General features: G+C 37.1%; 1 protein-coding gene across 1 annotated transcript; it reads right to left on the bottom strand.

Annotated features, from left to right (window-relative positions):
- Window positions 1–216: 216 nt before the first annotated feature.
- On the bottom strand, window positions 217–10,020 carry LOC102082971 (serine/threonine-protein kinase NLK; the record flags this gene model as incomplete). Its single annotated transcript, XM_005466126.4, is given in 4 exon segments — window positions 217–5,562; window positions 6,875–6,968; window positions 9,083–9,281; window positions 9,934–10,020. Coding segments are annotated over 4 exon segments (435 nt in total), but the record flags the coding sequence as incomplete, so codon positions are not given.
- Between the last annotated feature and the right edge of the window lie 8,434 nt (window positions 10,021–18,454).

Raw genomic sequence — 18,454 nt, 5'->3', positions numbered from 1 at the left:
AGTACTGAAATGTAACCCAACTGATAGAGTGAATAAATGAAATATTAAATTTAAAAAAAGTTTTAAAAAAATTAAACATTATCGTTCAATGATTACGCATAAACTCTTCAAGGCTCTGGGTTTACAGAGGCATTCTGTAAACCCCATTTCAAAGTTAATCGTAAAGTCATATCAAATGCCTATATATGGAAAAATATACACAATGGGCAGAAATAAAGACAAATTCTGAAACCCAGCTTTAATACTAGGAGGGGTCAGCCCTAATGATTACAGATCTATGGATGATGACAACAACTTGCAAATGTCCAATGCTACAACCACATACAGTGCATTACAACTTGCAAAGAAGAGAAAATGCTTCTCAAATGATAGTTTTTCTTTATGAGAAGCTTTTGTTTGTTATCACAAGGTTTAATACCTCTTTGTATCAAATCAAGTCCCTGACACTGAGCTTTGAATGCAACCATCATGGTCAGAACATCTAACAGTCATGTAACCCTTGGCTACTGGTAGGTTTTGTATTACAAACAGAGTGCAAGAAAGGTCTGTCGGAAGATGTATGTGTAGGGGCAGCATATTTTATTATTTCAGTACAAAAGCATGAATGGACATTCAAGTTTTGTTTTTTTTTGTTTTTTTATTTCATCCCCACATGAAATCAGAAATGTGTGGAGGTAAACAATGCCAAGTTATTGAGCTCAAGAGGTAGAGACCAACATGGTGAATTCTTAATATACATATTCACAGTGTTGCCGTGACAAAATAATTAAAAATAATAACAAAAATGCTTTTTTCCTTAGACATATCTACAACTCTGCTGTACACACAAGTTATCGTTAAGATGACTGCATTTCTTTGAATTGTTACAGGATTTTCTGTCCACATCCTAGTTGCAGGGTAAAAATCAAGAAAATATATATACATTTGTATGCAAGTTTCTAAAAAAAATTGACTTCACAGCCTTAGAAATGTATAGGCTAATACAATTCGTATACAGTGTTTTTTTGTGTGTAGGTTTTTTTTTGTTTTTTTTTGTACGTTGTTGTAGATTTGCTTCTCTATATAACATATATATACATAGTTATATTCTGAGGTGTGAAAAGAATGCATACCATATGACACAAGAACAGAAATTGATAACAAGTCTAAAAATATATTAAATAAATTACGTCAAAACTTTTTTTTCTCCTGAAGACAGTGTACACACATGAGAAAGAGCAGGGGCACATATCTGCGCTGGATTACCATTTAGGGAAAAACATGTAGAAAAGACCATGTCATTTTTGAGATGCTCATGTGCTACTTTTCTCCTGTTTGAGAAGAGCTGCTCAGTACAATTCTTGAAGAATGTCTATAGTATGTGATGACAGAGTCAAGTAGAAAGAACAAAGCTAAAACAATATATACTGCTGGTTTAACTGCCTGTTTACACCAGTTCAGTTACTTTGTATTTAAATAGGTTCTGATTGGTCCTTCTAATGAAAAAGGTCTACAAGCTTTCTTCTCATCTGAAGAAAGCTACTTTAGCTCACTTTTTACCTATGATTTTAGTTCTTTAAATATGTATTTCCCAGTCTAAGTCTGATTCTTCCATTGCTGTTCCATTCCAACAATCTACATGTGATAACACACAAACAGTTTTAGCTTTGCTTTGGCTAACCAACAGCCACCCAAAAAGTCAGTGGCTCAAAAAAAACAAAAAAACATTTTAATTATTTTTCTGCACATTTTCTTTTTACTGTATTGACCCAATTTATATATATGTATCCATGCCATTTCTGACATGAAGTCTCTGAAATGTATTTTGCATGTTGTCATTGTATTGTCACCAGACTTTGTCTAGTTGTCTTATTGCAGACTTGCTTCAGACAACAGCCTACTGATGACAATGACAATTTCTTGCCTGCAAAAACTTTTAAAAAAAGTGTCAATGTGTCCATTAACTGTTAAAGTTAATTACATAACAGTATTTACCCTCTGCCCTTTTTCTTGTTGCTGGAGGGTTAGGATGCTAAAAGGTAGGATAAAAAATGTGGCTCACGTGGCTTTGGTTAGATTAGCTTACAGTCTCACTTGTGAGACTTGTGAGCTGCTAATGTCCCCACAGAAAAGCTATACTTTTAATGTGCTCATGGAAAACAACGAATGGCCAAGTCCACTTAAATAGGACCCAGACTATAAAGAACCATAAACACCAGGACTTGCATCAGCTCTGTTTCAGTGCAGAAAGTGTACAGTACACAGTAAGTCCAGCAAAGGTTACAGAGGACAATGGAAACCTGATATATTTCAGCTCAGTGCAAGCTTCTAGGGTATTTTTAATAAGAAATAATTCTCTTCAGACTCTTTTGGAAAAAAAAATAGCTCACCTTGACTGAGAATGTTCAAGAGGGGAACTTTAGGAGGCACATATGTAGATAAAACACATTCCTTCATTATACAACACTTTTTCAGTCAGTCTGATGGGACTTCTTAAATTATATGTGATTACTAAACTCATTATAAGTAGTATAATGTGGTTGGTCAAACAAGGGGGTAGAAATATTACTGTAGAATTGTTTGTTCTTGTATCATTACAGTTGCTTGTGTATGCATCAGAGGAGTTTATTTTATTGTCTAGTCTAAAAGCACAGTTTTAGGCTAATTCCTTCTTAAAGTTATTTCTTATTCATTAAAAAGCTTGTTTTCATGAAGGATGCAAGTGAGCATTCACCAACTCCACCAAAATGATCTTTTCATATATAATTTTAACTGCAGATTCCATTTAATTTTGCAGAGAAATTAAACGGAACTGAACACTTTACTCAAGTTCATGTTACCAATCAGAAATGGCGTGTTGCTGATGGATGATAGGATGTCTGACTCTCTCCATGATAAGTGGGGAAGGTTCACAAATTCAGACAGGCTTATTGTCATTACCTTCTTTAGGCCTCATGTACAAACATTTGTGTTCATTCATCTGTAAGATGATGTGCAAAATATGAAATATGGCCACTAACCATGTGGCATAAACTTATTTACTATTTTGGAAGTGTGACAGTCATGGTGCAAGGTGACAATGTAGGCTCAACACCTACATTGCCTTACATTGGGCTAAGGCCCTATTTACACAGGGCAAGAGACCAGTTTACGTACAATGATAAAAGAAAAGGTGTTCCTTGACTGATCGTGAGACATTGGAGGTTGACAGCAGTCCCTAGGAAAATGATCACTGAAGGCCCAAGGGAAAAATGTGCATTCCCCAAAAACTTAATGATTGCTTTGGTCACTATGATGTGATATAGTTTTTGAATGGACGTGACAGACTTCTAGAAACACTTTCCACCTACTGTCTGCACTGCAGTGAAACCAGAAAAGTGCAACACAAACTGGAAAGGAGGCTTTTTTGTCTTCAAAGTAAATATTTGCCTTTTGAAAAACAATGGCTACAGCATTGAAGCACAACTATTACTGTGAAACTGAACCTTTAGGGAGTAGTTGTAGCTCAGGAGGTAGAGTAGGTTATCAATTACTCAAAATTACTCTGTTTCTTACTGCTCCAGCCTGCATAACAAAGTATCCCTGGGCAAGATGCTAAATCCCAAGCTGCCACTGATGTATTCACTGGACGAATAAGTGTGACTGTTAGATTGTCACATAGACAAAGTATAGAAAAAAAATACTTGTGACTGCCAGTGCTACCTGTCAGCCTCCTAGTAGATAAACCTGTGGTAACAATTTCAAAATCCTATGTAGCCTTATTTTAAAGTAATCACATTTACAAGATTTTCAAAAAAAACTGAGAACCAAACTCATCACGGATTTTTTTAAATAGCTGCATCTATCAATTTTAAACTCCTATGTCAACTCATTCTCGAGTTATCACATTCACAAACTTGTAAGTCCACACCACCGGCCCGGGCCAGTGACGACAATAAACCATCTGCCTTTTTTAAGGCTGAGGGGTAAAAAGTGCTTTTCTGAATGGGTCTAAATGAGTGTAAATAGGTGAGTGGTGCATGCTGAGCTTTGAGTGTCTGAATAGAGTAGAAAAGCATTACATAAGATTGAACCAGTCCATTTACCAACCTTATCCATCTCCAGTTTACATCACACTTTCAAGTTGTACTACTGCTCAGCTAGTAGTAAGCAAGTATTTACAGACAAATATCAGAAACTACAGGCAACCACAGCAATTTGCTAGCAACCAAAACAATCAGTGGGAAGGTGCAGCATTTTCTTGGTAACATATTTAACCCAGGAGGAGCCATGAAACTCTAGAGACCGCTGTCATCTAGTCACTAGCAACTGGCTGTTGTATACATCCAATATGGCTGACAACTCTTGGGCAGTGTGTGAATGAAAAAACCTTAATATGCGAATGGAAAACTTATACATAACTGATACATAAACATTATCAGTAATAATGACTTTCCTGTAAGCATTTTACATTTTTACATTTTAAATATTTCAATGGATTTTCTGTGAAAACTACAGATAGTTTCAAATTCCATACATCCCATGCTGTATGTTTTGTAAGTAAATTACAAAAAGTGAACTAATTCCACATTGAAGGATGCTATGAGAAGATGATGAGTAATTAATCAGTAAATATTTGGTCTAAATTGGCTGTGTGACAAGCTATCATAATTTTGATGTGCTGGAACAACACATAAGTAAAACAAAAAAACTTGCACAACATAAATAGATGGATCATATAGTTACCTCTATTTAAAGCCAAATCTATCCATGCTTGGCTGTTCCCTGTGTTTTCAATAGAGCTATTTAGAATATGTTGGTCTTAGGTTTTAATCTTTTTAATGTTAATTAGGCAAAAACGCTAACTTTAGCCCTTTTGTCCAAAATCAATTAGCACTCCTTCAGTCAAAAGAATGAATACATGAAAACTGTCAAATACGCAGTGGGCCCACAAGGCAACATTTTTTTTTAATACAAATGATTAAAAATAAATAAAACGATAATGCTACAGAGAGCAAATTTGTAGAAATTCTAAAATATGGGCAATTTTCAGTTGCCGATAATAATAGCATTACAATTGATTGTCAGAATCAAAAGTGTGGTTGGAAATAATCCAGAAATGACAGAAATGAAGGGTGTAAAGTAGCCTAGTTTTCTAAATTAATAAGATGATGATTGCAGAATTTTGAATTTGTAAAATACACATTTTATATATAATTTGTGCACAAACACAAACACACACACATATATATATATATGTGTGTGTGTGTGTATGTGTGTGTTCTCAGTTTCTTTAGAAAAATTCTGCACAATGCATTGTACAGAGCTTTTCTGTCATTTATTTCCATTTAAACAATCTAACACAACATCATAAAGCAATTATCAGTGGATCTTTCTTCTTTCATTCCATTTTTCAGCATAAGCCCAGCAGACCTGTGAGTCATGCTCTCCAGTGAAATGCTACACAGATGATAGAAGACACTGAGACCCTTTCTTGTTCCCAGTTTAGCAGCTTGTCAGTCGGGAAAAATAATGACACAAAACAGTGGCTATTCCCACACCAGCGGAGATGGAGGCATTTCAGAGGGCTGAGCCACTGTGGAGCTGTTCAAAAAAAGGGCATTAAGTGAATGCAGTTAATATTAACAATATTTAGTTAAGATTAAAACATTTGTTAGTTGGACAGAAGTATTCCACAAAGGTTTAATACAACCAACATTAACTGCTAGAGCTAATGACAGTAGCAATACTGCTTAGAGGAGCCACATGCATGCTGGTTTACACTGGAGTGTTCCTGATCTTCTCACTATGATGTCTGACTCTTTCCATGATAAGTGGGGAAGGTTTACAAATTCAGACGGCCTTATCGTTATTACCTTCTTTAGGCCTCATGTACAAACACTGGTGTTCATTCATCTGTAAAATGATGCGCATAATACGAAATATGGGCACTAACCATGTGACATTTACTTACTTGCTATTTTGAAAGTGTGACAGTCATAGCGGCCTCACTGGAAATGGCTTGATTACGCAGGAAAAAGATCTTTTTCAGATTGTATGTGAGTGTGTGTGTATGTGTGTGCTCATCCAGGTTTTTATGACATTGGCAGTGTGTTTGGGATCCTTGCAAAGCTAAAAAATAAGTCATTGCCATATGGTAGTGTATGGTGGATCAAAAGCTGACTGTACTTTTCTGTGGTCAAGATCCCCAGCAGCACAGGCTGATATGCAGCCCCAAATCATGACCAAGTCAGATTTCTGTATACACTCACTGTATCCCTCTCCTGACATTCTCTGCATACTGATGACAATTTTAAGCATAAATTTCAAATTTGGATTCATTCACAAGACCTGTTATCCCTGATTTTAAGTCCAGTTCTTGTGTAATTTGGCATACTTTAGCCTTTTCTCCCTAAAATGTCTTCTTGACAGCCACTAGGAGTATTTCTGTTGTAGATTAAGGGAACAACAGACGCATCTATCAGGCCCTGTGTTGTTCCTGTATTGTTCATCTGCTGTAGATAATGTTTTTTTTTCCCCATTTGGTAACAGTTTGCTAGTAACTAAGTGTCTAACGCTGATTCATCCGTTGGGTTAGGCACCTTTTTATTACTTTAATGATTCAGTCAGTCAGGTCACTTAACACTGACCTAATAAGCAAAAGAAACATGCCTCCAAAATGCTCAGGTACAAGAACTGGCCTGAAAATTGGTCAAAAAAAGCAACCAATGTCCAGAGAAACCCTTTAGAAAGACCTTCAGCAAGTCTATAGAACTGTTGCTCAAGAGAAAAAAAACTCTGGCTCCCAGAAAGCAGGGTGGATCAAGACTTTTGCACAGTACACTATCTATAACTTATGTACACAATATTTAGTAGTAATGTGTTTCATGCTGCCAATAATTACCAAGTCTCCTACCTGATGAAGCTTTTGAAAGCAGCAGATTGAGGATTAATGCAGAGTGGTACTCTACTGCCTTTTTGCTGTTCCAAAATGAATTGATGGATAATTTCTGTAAGAGAAACATATCATCATTTATTATTAATGATCCTAAGGCAAAGCCATTGTCAAGGTTTTTTAAATATATTTCCCATGTTTACATAAAGATGTTTTCTTTTCTTTATTATCTTTCTGCAGTCTTGTCACCACAGTGTTACCACTCAAAGAAAAGAAAATGATTGCCTCAGCACTGGTATTGAAGTAGAAGAAATAAAACAGGATGCAAAGATATCGAGGAGTTTCTAAGTTTTATCCTGAATGTCTAATATTTCAAGCTGTAGCAGCATGACCCTCTTTAAATGTGGGAATCTCTGAGCTCCTGCACTGATATATCATCACAATATCAGTAAAGACATCATTTAAATTCACGGCACACTACAAGCCTAAGGCTAGATTTGCATTATTGTAGGGTCTTTACAATACTAAGCACCTTGCGGTGACTGGTGCGATTTGTCAATACAATTGAACTGAAAATGATCTCCATCGTTAATATGACAGTTGAGTTAAAATGTTTCAAAGGAAGAAGCAGACTTTAAATTTTTAACCCAAGTGTCTGTCATTTCTATTGCAGTTTTTCTCAATTGTTTACACACAATTACTTGTACTTCAGACATAATGACTACAACATGTAACTGATGCACCAACCCCCAAACCAATTCTGCTAAACTACAAGCACAATTAATTCCACAATTACACTCAAATTGCAGTTTTAAAACACACTTTTTTCAAAACACACTCAATACACACAATTCTCTGCATTTGGCACAATTTTCATGAAGAAAATCGCTTACACAATAAACACCCTGTCATTCAAAATTGTAAACTCAGTTGCCCTACTTTGCATACTCATCACATTGCTAAACACCTTTCACACATAATTGCAATTAAGAAATCAGAGCTTTATAAAAGGGCAACAGGTGGGCTCTTCTGTTTTGGAGCAATGGATGCCAACATTGGAAAAAGAGGCAGAGCCAGAGGAGTGAGAGTGAGAGGAGAAGGATGCGGAGGACGAGGACGACGAAGGCCAAGGAACGTAATCGCTGATGAGATCAAAGCCACTTTGGTTGACCATTTGGTCAACCATGGTCTAACAATGAGGGAGGACGTCTTTTGTCTCCTGAACAGGAGAAAGAAATCATAAACCCAGTTCTAGAAAATAACGCCATAACAGTACAGCAAATACAAAGAAAAATAATAGAAGACAACAACATACTGCAAAATATTGATAGGGTCATCTTATCAACACTGGACCGTGTCTTGCACAGAAATAATCTGAGGATAAATCAGCTCTACAGGGTGCCATTTGAACGCAATTCAGAAAGAGTCAAAGAATTGCAATACAACTATGTGCAAGTAAGTCCCACACAATCCCACAACTGATGCATACTCTCAACAGTAGTCATACTCTAATTATGCTTCAGAATAGTGACCACTCCAAGTCTGTATTTACGTATCATGTGTGTTTCAGAGTCTGTAACTGGTTCACTGCCCACCCACGCTTTTTAGTTGTTTATCTCCCTCCATATTCTCCATTCCTCAATCCTATTGAGAAATGGAGGTATGTGCAACTTTGAGTTGGTTGGGATGAACACTGTGTACATTGTTTTTGTGGGAAAAATACAGTAAAATATATTTGGTACCGTGTATGTGTGTGTTTTGTATACAAACATTCTGAAATCTTTTGTAATGCACTTATGTAGGCCTCTGTACCGTCTGTAGTAAGTGTAACACTGAACAAAAAAGGTTTACATTAAGTCATTATGATGACTGGAGACAAAGTGTTCATAGTGTTTTACATTACGAACAAGTGTTCAACTGGTTCTTATAAAATGTCTATTCATGTGATGGTTTGTGTGTGTCAAAACGCCATTTTGGCAAGAAATTACATTGTTTTGAATGTAGAGTTTCATTTTGCAGGAGAATTGAAAGGTTTTGCCGGTTGTGTGTGTGTTTTTTGGATTTGTGTGTAGAGTTCTGACAATATGAGGGATGCTTTCAGGAAATGTGTGTAAACAATTTGGAGAAACTGTAACTTATTTTCATTTATTGAAGCCAGGGCTGCAGGGTTTATTTTTGTCTATGTTTAAGTGCATTGCAAATAAAAACATAAAGAGCAAACAAATTTACCTTTGACTTGTCTTACAGAGCTCAGATTCTTCTCAAAGCCATCATCAAACTTGGTGTTAGTGATGGGCTCAAAGTCACTGGTGTACACACGACCAGAGGATGTGGTATAGCAGCATTTGCACATGCACGTGTGGTAGCGAAGTCGACCCTCGTCTAGATAAGGATGAGCCAGGGCATCTTTGGCTGAAATCCTCTTTGACTGGAGACCAGGTACACAAGTTAAATGTGTTAAATTTTAAACTGTTACTCTTCAAATAGAGGCAAGAAACAATAAATAAAGGACTTGTGTGAAAATCATTGAATGGCCCTTTTAGAAAAGGCACAGATAAAACTGTCACATCCCTACTGGACTGTGAGAACACTAATACTACCTCTAATACACTTGCATGACCATATCCTTTTCTAAAAGGAGACTGTGTGTAGCCACAGTAACCTGGTTTCATCAGTGTCAAGGATGGGTTTGATGAAACCAGAGAATGATGGAAATTATAGCATCAGTGATGGCATGAACTCATTAAGGATGCTCCTGCTTTGAAAGCTCAAATAATTGACGTGGTCTTTCATTATTATGGTTTAACTATGTTTATTATTCCCAAAAAGTTGATTCTGTTCATCTGGACATAGCATTTTCATTGAGAGAAACATTTTGTCACTTATCGAAGTGACTTCTTCAGTCTCACCAGACAGCAGATTTTCCCCATCCTGCAGGTTGAATCAACTTTTTGGGATTTCCTTACCTGACTAATTGAGTATACATTAAGACATATGTTTATTATTGTACACAAGCTGCTTAGTGAAAGGGATTCATTTACAAAACATAATGTAAATCAATATATATCAGAATGCCTCACCGGATCAAACACCAGCATCCTGCAGAGAAGGTGCACTGCTTCGTGGGTTGCTTGGCTGGACAGTGTGTACAGAACAGGAAGGGATGGCTGTAGACCAAACATCACACCATTTAAAATGTTGCCCTCTCTTTCAGCTTCTGGTACATCTTACATTCATATGTTTCTTACAAGTCCAAGGGGAAGAAGTGAACAACAAGCCAACAGTACAATTTTAGATTTAACAACAATGTTACAAATACATTTTCCAGTTTATTGTGTATAGCAAGTTCACATTTATTAGGATTCAGTGTTAATCCACATGCCTTTATTTTTTTTTAATTATTGGAACTTTATTTTATCTTTTAGAAATATTGTTGCATGTGCTAACTGACTTATGATAACATCTGCATCCAAAACGTTTCTTAATGTCATTACATTTTTTAAGGCTTTTTAAAGAACTTCTGCTTCATTAGGCATGGCAGAACAGAGGATTTCTAACAATACAAATAGAATATTTAAATGTGCGCAACATTCTGAAAAAGCAGCAGCTTTCCAGCTCAGCTGAGGGTGAAATATACCAACAAAACAAAAAGTTAACACACAATGATGGAAGCCAATAAAGACATGTCCAGTAGAGGCTATGCTGTGAAAGTTGTTAAAGAAATGGCCCTGGAGTAACTAAAGCAGCTGAGCTGGAGCAAGGTGGGCTGAGGACTGAGGAGCGGTGCGGTGAACAAGAAGCAGGACTCCAGCTGCAAAGAAAAATTCAGAGCCTTCAAAAGGGAATCTCCTACAACCTTGGGAAACTGACATTTACCAACTCTGTTTTTGATACTTAAGACTATTATATTTGCTGCATAATAAATACTAAAGTAAGGTTTCTTGTGGGTACTTCCTACAGTGACTGATGAAGCTGCGTTTGGAGGTGAAGCAGGGTTTACCCCAGAAACGTGTACCTTGGAAGCTCGGACCTCTGTTTGGTTTTTCTTTTTGATGTTAACTTTTTCATAGGTTCTATTTTAAGTGTTTACAAGGGTGAGTGGGGAGCCCATTAAACTGTGTATAATAACTATAAGGACTATAATTTAGATGAATAGCAGGTTAATGAAACAGGTAACAATCAACATTAATGGCTTACATAGTCCAGTGAAAAGGTGGAAAGTTTAAAAGAGACAAAGCCCAAATTGTTTTAATGCAGGAAACACATCTAGCTCGGGATCAGGCAAAACTGAAGAACCTGGGTCTTAAACATATTCTTCCCACAGATCGGGGAGGCAAAGAGGGGTGGCGATCTTGTTATCTGGAGCTCTGAATTATGACCATATTGTTGTATAAATAGAAGAAAGGGAGATAAATAATGTTAATGGGTAAGACTGAAGGCACTATGACCAGTTTCTTAAACATGTACACTATTGGTCAAAAGTTTTAGAACACCTCAATTTTTCCAGTTCTTTATTGCAATTCAAGTCATTTGAAATGTTGAAATGAAATGTCATGTAGTTTTATATCAGAAACCCAACAAGGTGAAGTATATGTTGACCCTGTTTTCATTGAACAGAGTATGAAAGCGGGGATTGGTCGGGTTGGATGCGAGGCAGAATATAGTTGAAAGTGTGAGAATTGAAGAATTGAAAGCAAATCACATTTGTGTGGTTGACACTTATCTGTGGAAACCAGAGCTGTGTCATTGTGTAAACTGTCTAACAGCATTTCTGTTAATTCAAATCAAACAATTCATTAAAAAAAAAACAGAAAAAACTATACAGGTCTTCTGAAGCTAAACGGTTAACTGCCAGAGGTTAAAAAAAGGTAAGGTTACCTAAAACTGAAAAATAATGTACAGGGTGAGCCATTTATATGGATACACCGTAATAAAATGGGAATGGTTGGTGATATTAAAGTCCTGTTTGTGACATATTAGTGTATGTGAGGGGGCAAACTCCTCAAGATGGGTGGTGACCATGGTGGCCATTTAGAAGTCGACCATCTTGGATGCAACTTTTGTTTTTTCAATAGGAAGAGGGCCATGTGGCACATCAAACTTATTGGTAATGTCACAAGAAAAACAATGGTGTGCTTGGTTTTAACGTAACTTTATTCTTTCATGAGTTATTCACAAGTTTCTGACCACTTATAAAATGTGTTCAATGTGCTGCCCATTGTGTTGGATTGTCAATGCAACCCTCTTCTCCCACTCTTCACACACTGATAGCAACACCGCAGGAGAAATGCCAGCACAGGCATCCAGTATCCGTAGTTTCAGGTGCTGCACTTCTCTCATCATATCTTTTTGATGGATTTCCACACAGACCTGAAAATTTCCATGAGTGTTCAACAAAGCCTGCTGTCTCTTACGGTGAAAGAATGATATCGATACTCCAAATAGATTTAGAGTTAGAAAGCGTTGTTCGCTTTGCCTCTACTCAGTTATGGTGCATTAGAAGTCAAATATCTTCAATAATTCAGATTTTAATGATAAATTGTCAACACTTTAAGATTCCCCCATCTCTTCTGAACAAAACGGTGTAAGAATGACTGTTCTAGCCCCTACGGTTAGGAAATTATAGCCATTTGTTTGAGGGAAATCCTCACTATGAGAAATAAACTGCAAAAATCCTGTCTCTGTGCTGCGTGTGTGTAAAAACAGGTGCACCTGTTTTGGCGGGAAAAAGTACACAGCCTCTCTGATTGGTGGATTCAAATTTAGCAGCTCCCAGGCTGCTTGACTGACCTAGAAACTTGATTTTCTCTCCCTGTGTGTGTGTGTGTATGTGTGTGTGTGTGTGTGTGTGTGTGTGTGTGTGTGTGTGACAGAGAGAGAGAGAGAAAGAGAGGGCGAGAGAGAGTTTTTATGGGAGCATCTTATTGTATGATTTAAATTCAATATATTTAGACTGGTTGACTGAATTTGATCCTGTGTGTCTCTCTGTACATGTGTGTTTCCATATGTGTCCATATTTGTGATTGTGTGACTGTTATACTTTTTTTGCTGATTTTTTTTTTCATTTAACAATTACATTTGAGGGACCCTTAGCATGTTCAGCATTTTTTCAGCTGTTCATTTTGCTTTTCCAATTTTTCTATTTAAGTTATTACTATTGTGCTAAGTCATAGCATTTCTGCTGCTTTTCAGTATTTGTGCTAAATACAGCATTTCTGCTAAATCATACTATTTCTGCTATTTTATAAGATTTGTACTAAATATAGCATTTGTGCTAAATCATACTATTTCTGCCATTTTATAGTATTTGTACTAAAACATAATATTTCTACTAAATGCAGTATTTCTGGGTAATCATAGTATTTCTATGTATTTCTGCCAGCTCCTCAGGGAGCCAATCCTCTGTGAGGACTGTAATTTTCAAATTGAGATATCAGGTCATGCACAACTTCCCAACCAGCCAATCATATCTGTGGGTTGAGACATTCAAATTTGCATATTGAGGCCTTCATGCCTTCCCAGCCAGCCAATCATATCTGAGGGCTGGCACATTCAAATTTGCATATTGGGGCATTCATGGCTTCTAAGACAACCAATCATATCTGAGGCCTGGCACATTCAAATTTGCATATTGTTGCCTTCATGGCTTCCCAGCCAGCCAATCATATCTGAGGGCTGGCACATTCAAATTTGCATATTGGGGCTTTCGTGGCTTCCCAGCCAGCCAATCATCTATGTCATATATCTATAATATTTCATATTTTTATTTTAAATGGTCAACATTTCAAGATTCCCCCATGTCGTGTAAACAAAATGGTCTAAGAATGACTGTTTAGCCCCTACGGTTAGGAATGTATGGCTGTTTGTGTGTGTGTGTGTGTGTGTGTGAGAGAGAGAGAGGGAGAGAGAGAGAAAGAGAGAGAGAGAGAGAGAGAAAGAGAGAGACACACACACAAAGACCCTTTTTAGGGTAGCATCTCATTGTTGGATAAAAATATAATATATTCAGACTGGTTGACTGACATAGACCCTGTGTGTGTCTCTCTCTGTACATTTGTGTATCCATATTTGATTTTCTGTGTATTTGGTGATTTGTGTATGCATATTTGATTTTGTGTATATCTGTTGGCTGTACTTATTTGTTTTTTTTTCTAAATGTATTTTTATTTTATTTTTTCACAGGTGAACAAAATTTAGTTTTGAGCGAACTTAACCATGTTCCTTTTTATTCAGCTTGTCATTTTACCTTTCCAATATTTTCACTTAAGTTATTACTATTCTGCTCAATCATAGTATCTGTTCTAAATCATTTTTATTAAGCTAAATTCTAGGATTTCTGCTAAATCATAGTATTTCTACTATATTATATTTTTCTTTCTAAATGTAGCATTTCTGCTATAGAATAGTATTTCTGCTATGTTATAATATTTGTGCTAAACTGGAGTATTTTTGCTAAAACATAGTATTTATATAAAATTACAATATTCATAATATATTACAGTGTCTCTGGTAAATCACAGCATTTCTGCTATGTTGTACTGTTTTTCTAAATCATAGTATTTCTGTAATGTTTAAGAATGTTTGGCTAAATATATTCTTTCTGTTATCTTATACTATTTCTCCTAAATTCTTGTATTTTTGAGTTATCGTGTTTCTGGTAAGTTACAATGTTTCTGCTAAGTTCTGCTATGCTATTGTATTTCTGCCAAGTATTATGTTTCCTCTAAGATATTGCAGTTCTGCTAAGTTACTACATTTTAGCAAAGTTCCTTTGCTTCTGCAAAGTTTTTACAATTTCTGCAACTTTTCAGCTTTTTCAGCTAGTTTCAGCAGACAGCTTCAGCATTATAGCATCCACACTGCATTTTCGCAGGAAATGCAAATTTTTCTAGTTATTATTATTGTGTGGATGCTTTAAGGCATCCACACTATTGAGTTCCTGTTTCTCTTTATTGTGTGGATGCTTTAAGGCATCCACACTATTGCGTTCCTGTTTCTCTTTATTGTGTGGATGCTTTAAGGCATCCACACTATTGAGTTCCTGTTTCTCTTTATTCTTTATTATTATTATTATTATTATTATTGTTATTATTATTATTATCATTATTATTATTATTATTATGTGTGCCTATGCCAAGAGGCACATATATTACTATTCGTCGGATTTATTGTGTGGATGCCCTTAAAGGGCTTCCACACTATTGAGTTCCTGTTTCTCTTTATTATGTGTGCCTATGCCAAGAGGCACACATATTACTATTCGTCGGATTTATTATTCTTATTATTATTATTCTTATTATTATTATTATTCTCCATCTTCCGCCTAAATTTCGGCACGTATCACGCCCCGCAGTTTTGAGAAAAGCTTCATATATGTTACCTCATTTTGTGCGGCCGGATCTGGAATGGTGTGCTATGACTTTTGGTGTTTATGAATTTTATAGTTTTTTAAATATTAATATTTTAGTGAAAATTTTCCCGCGCTCCTCTGCCGAACAGTTTTGACATTAGGGTTACATATGTTAGATCATTTTGTGCGGCTGGAGCTGGACTATTATGTCATGACTTTTGGTGTTTATGACTTTTATAGTTTTTTAAATATTAATATTTTAGTGCAAATTTAGGCCAATTCATCTTTTGGCGCCAAATAAACAGACTTCATTTGTGGTGTGTTGGCGCCATCTTTTGGTCCCATTGAAACAAATTTCAAACTTCATTTGTGGTGTGTTGGCTCTCTCTAGTGGTATGCCGGGAGTGGTACAGCCTGTCTACCCTTATTTGGATACCGTAATGACGACAATATCAATGGCGCGCACAGCCTCGCTGCTTTCAGGAACCATTGGAGGTTTTAAGGTTGCGCGAACCATTGAATAGTTACGGTAAACACAATGGCTTCTATGCTTGGTGGAAAACTCCATATCCCACAATTCATAGCATACCTCTGCCGAGTTAAACAATGGCGGCCACCACTTCGTTTTATATCTCTTTTATTAGTGTTTCTAGGTCACAAAATAAACTTTTAAGATATTTTCAGGCGAGAATGTAGGTGTGTAAACTTCAAATATCTGCTTGTTTTATCAAGACATCCCATATTAGCGACAATGCTCTGACGACCTCGGTCCTGCCTGACAGCTAGCCGGCTACCTAGCTAGCTGCCGCACTTGGCTGCAAATGGACAGCGAGGGGACTCTCTCTCTCCTTTCACCTCCCCGGTCTCTCGCAAATGCTCGCACAGAATCGGAGTTACAGCTGGATGTGGAAAAATAACTGAGTTGTTTGGTGGTGCTATAATGCGGAGCTACAACAGTGGGCAGCTATCCACCAGTGTATGACAGAAAGGACATGCCGCGACCGCCGATCGACCGGTGTTTGCTAATGCGGAGGTCAATCGTGGATCAGGGAAAGCGAAGGCAGGAGCGTGAGGTGAACTGAATTTCAGGTAAGAAGTTATGACCTGCACTCTATTTGGGTCAGATATAAACCGAGTTTAGGTGTAGTTTATTTAGCAGCAGTTCTCTTATGTGTTGCTGATAGCCGGCTAGCTAGCTAGCGCCGCTAGCATAGTTAGCTAGCACCGCTAGCGACCCTTCGTGAAAAGCACCCAGGCTTGGCTTATATTGAGGCGGGTGAAACTCGTGTCAGCACCCGGTCGCTCGCCGACAGTATGTGTTTTAGCTGGACTTATTTTTCGTTTATATGGGCAGATGATGCTGGAAACCGAAGGCACGAGCGTGAGGTGAACTGAATTTCAGGTAAGAAGTTATGAACTGCACTCTATTTGGGTCAGATATAAACCGAGTTTAGGTGTAATTTATTTTCGTTGACCTTTTACAATCGTACTGCCACGGGAGTTTATATACAGCTGTGTGCGCACTAAGTTACTGACGTTGGACTTTATTTTATTCATTAGGGTTAGTTCATAGAGTTGCCGTGCCGTACAAACGGAATCGTCCCACATTCAGAGAAAACATTATGATTTATTCTGTCGTTACGAAGCCTCCCCTGTCATTCTCTCGTGTGTTGAAACGTCAATCATGAAACTGATCAATGATCGGCTGTTCGCTCTTATTTATCGCACTAAACAACAGCAGCACGTTTAAGCTTGATCAGCTGTTGTTAGAATTCTTTTGATTTTAATTTCTAGTATCAGCTGATGTTTGCTGGAGCATGAAGATGAAATCAGGAGATGTCCTTACTGAATCATCAGAGCTGAACTGGTGATGGAGAAACAGGTTTATACTTTAGGTGACATGAATGAGTTGAAGGGAAGTTATGAGTTGTTTCTGAGAGACAAAGACCAAGCTCCTTTTTTGTGTAGCTGACAGCTGGTAACTGTGCAGGGGCGGATCTAGCAAAGCTTTTGGGGGGGGAGCTAGGGCATTAACAGAGAAAGGTGGACACAAAGATATACTTTTCTTTCTTACTCTCATATAAAATATTTAGCTTTTATTAAATACTTATCTGAATCTCACAACCAAAGTTTGTATAATAATACACAAGATTGGCTGTAGACCGTTGTTCATATTTCAGAACACTGTGTAAAAATAACAAAAAACAAAAAGTGAATGCATGTGTGAAAAGTGGTCCATAATCTAATGCTTCAAAGCGTGTTCATGCAAACATTGTCGGGTCTGCCGTGGTACAATGGGACTTCTGCTCATGAACCTGTGTGCACAGCGTCTGCAAATCGGCGCTGTACGAAGTAACTTCATCTTTACACAAAACTGTAAGCTGTCATCTGTGAAGCGTGAGCGGTGTTTGTTTTTATCATAGTTCATGGTGGAGAATGGCTGCTCTTCTGAGTTTTGCTCTCTGTAGCCGTATGAATGGCAAACTACAGTGATTAGCAGCGGCATAGGCACACATAAAATTTCTTCTGAAATTTTCGCTTTCTAGTTCTTTATTATTGTGTGGATGCCCTAAAAGGGCTTCCACACTATTGAGTTCCTGTTTCTCTTTATTGTGTGGATGCCCTCAAAGGGCTTCCACACTATTGAGTTCCTGTTTCTCTTTATTCTTTATCTTTATACTTTATTATTCTTCTAGTTGCTCCGTTCTTCGCCGTTTAACTACTCCGTGAGTTTTCAGCCGATTTTCTCCGTTCAAACTCTAAACTGTTCTGCTCTTTCTGCTAATGACTGCTATGACTTTTGGTGTTTATTACTGTTATACTTTTTAAAATATTACACTTTTTTCCTTTAATTTGTCCTATTGAAATGAATGGGAAACTTCCACAATTCTGCTAAACCTGCTTGTTTTTGAAACTTAACTACTTTGTCATACTTTCACCTAGAAACTCCATTCAAACTTTAAAATGTTCTCAGATTATTGGGCTATTCCTGAGTGATTCAGCTTTTTCAGATCTTCTACCGTTTAAATCTTATCTGTCTTTAAGTTTTCAGTTGCAAAATTGTGATTTTTCAGAAAATACATGCGTTGCTATGGTTGCTATGCAATTAAGTCAGAGTGAGTGCTGGTCCGTTCTGAATTTTCTCTTCATGTCTGAACAACTTCTTGCTACTCGCTCAATTTCCACTCAACCCCCACAAATTATACATCAAAACGTAGGTATTTTTGCTGGCTTTCAGAAAATGTCACTAT

Source organism: Oreochromis niloticus, linkage group LG14 (assembly GCF_001858045.2).
Source record: "Oreochromis niloticus isolate F11D_XX linkage group LG14, O_niloticus_UMD_NMBU, whole genome shotgun sequence".
NCBI lineage: Eukaryota > Metazoa > Chordata > Actinopteri > Cichliformes > Cichlidae > Oreochromis > Oreochromis niloticus.
The sequence above is the reverse complement of the archived record's forward strand: the minus strand, read 5'-3'. Positions and strand labels throughout refer to the sequence as shown.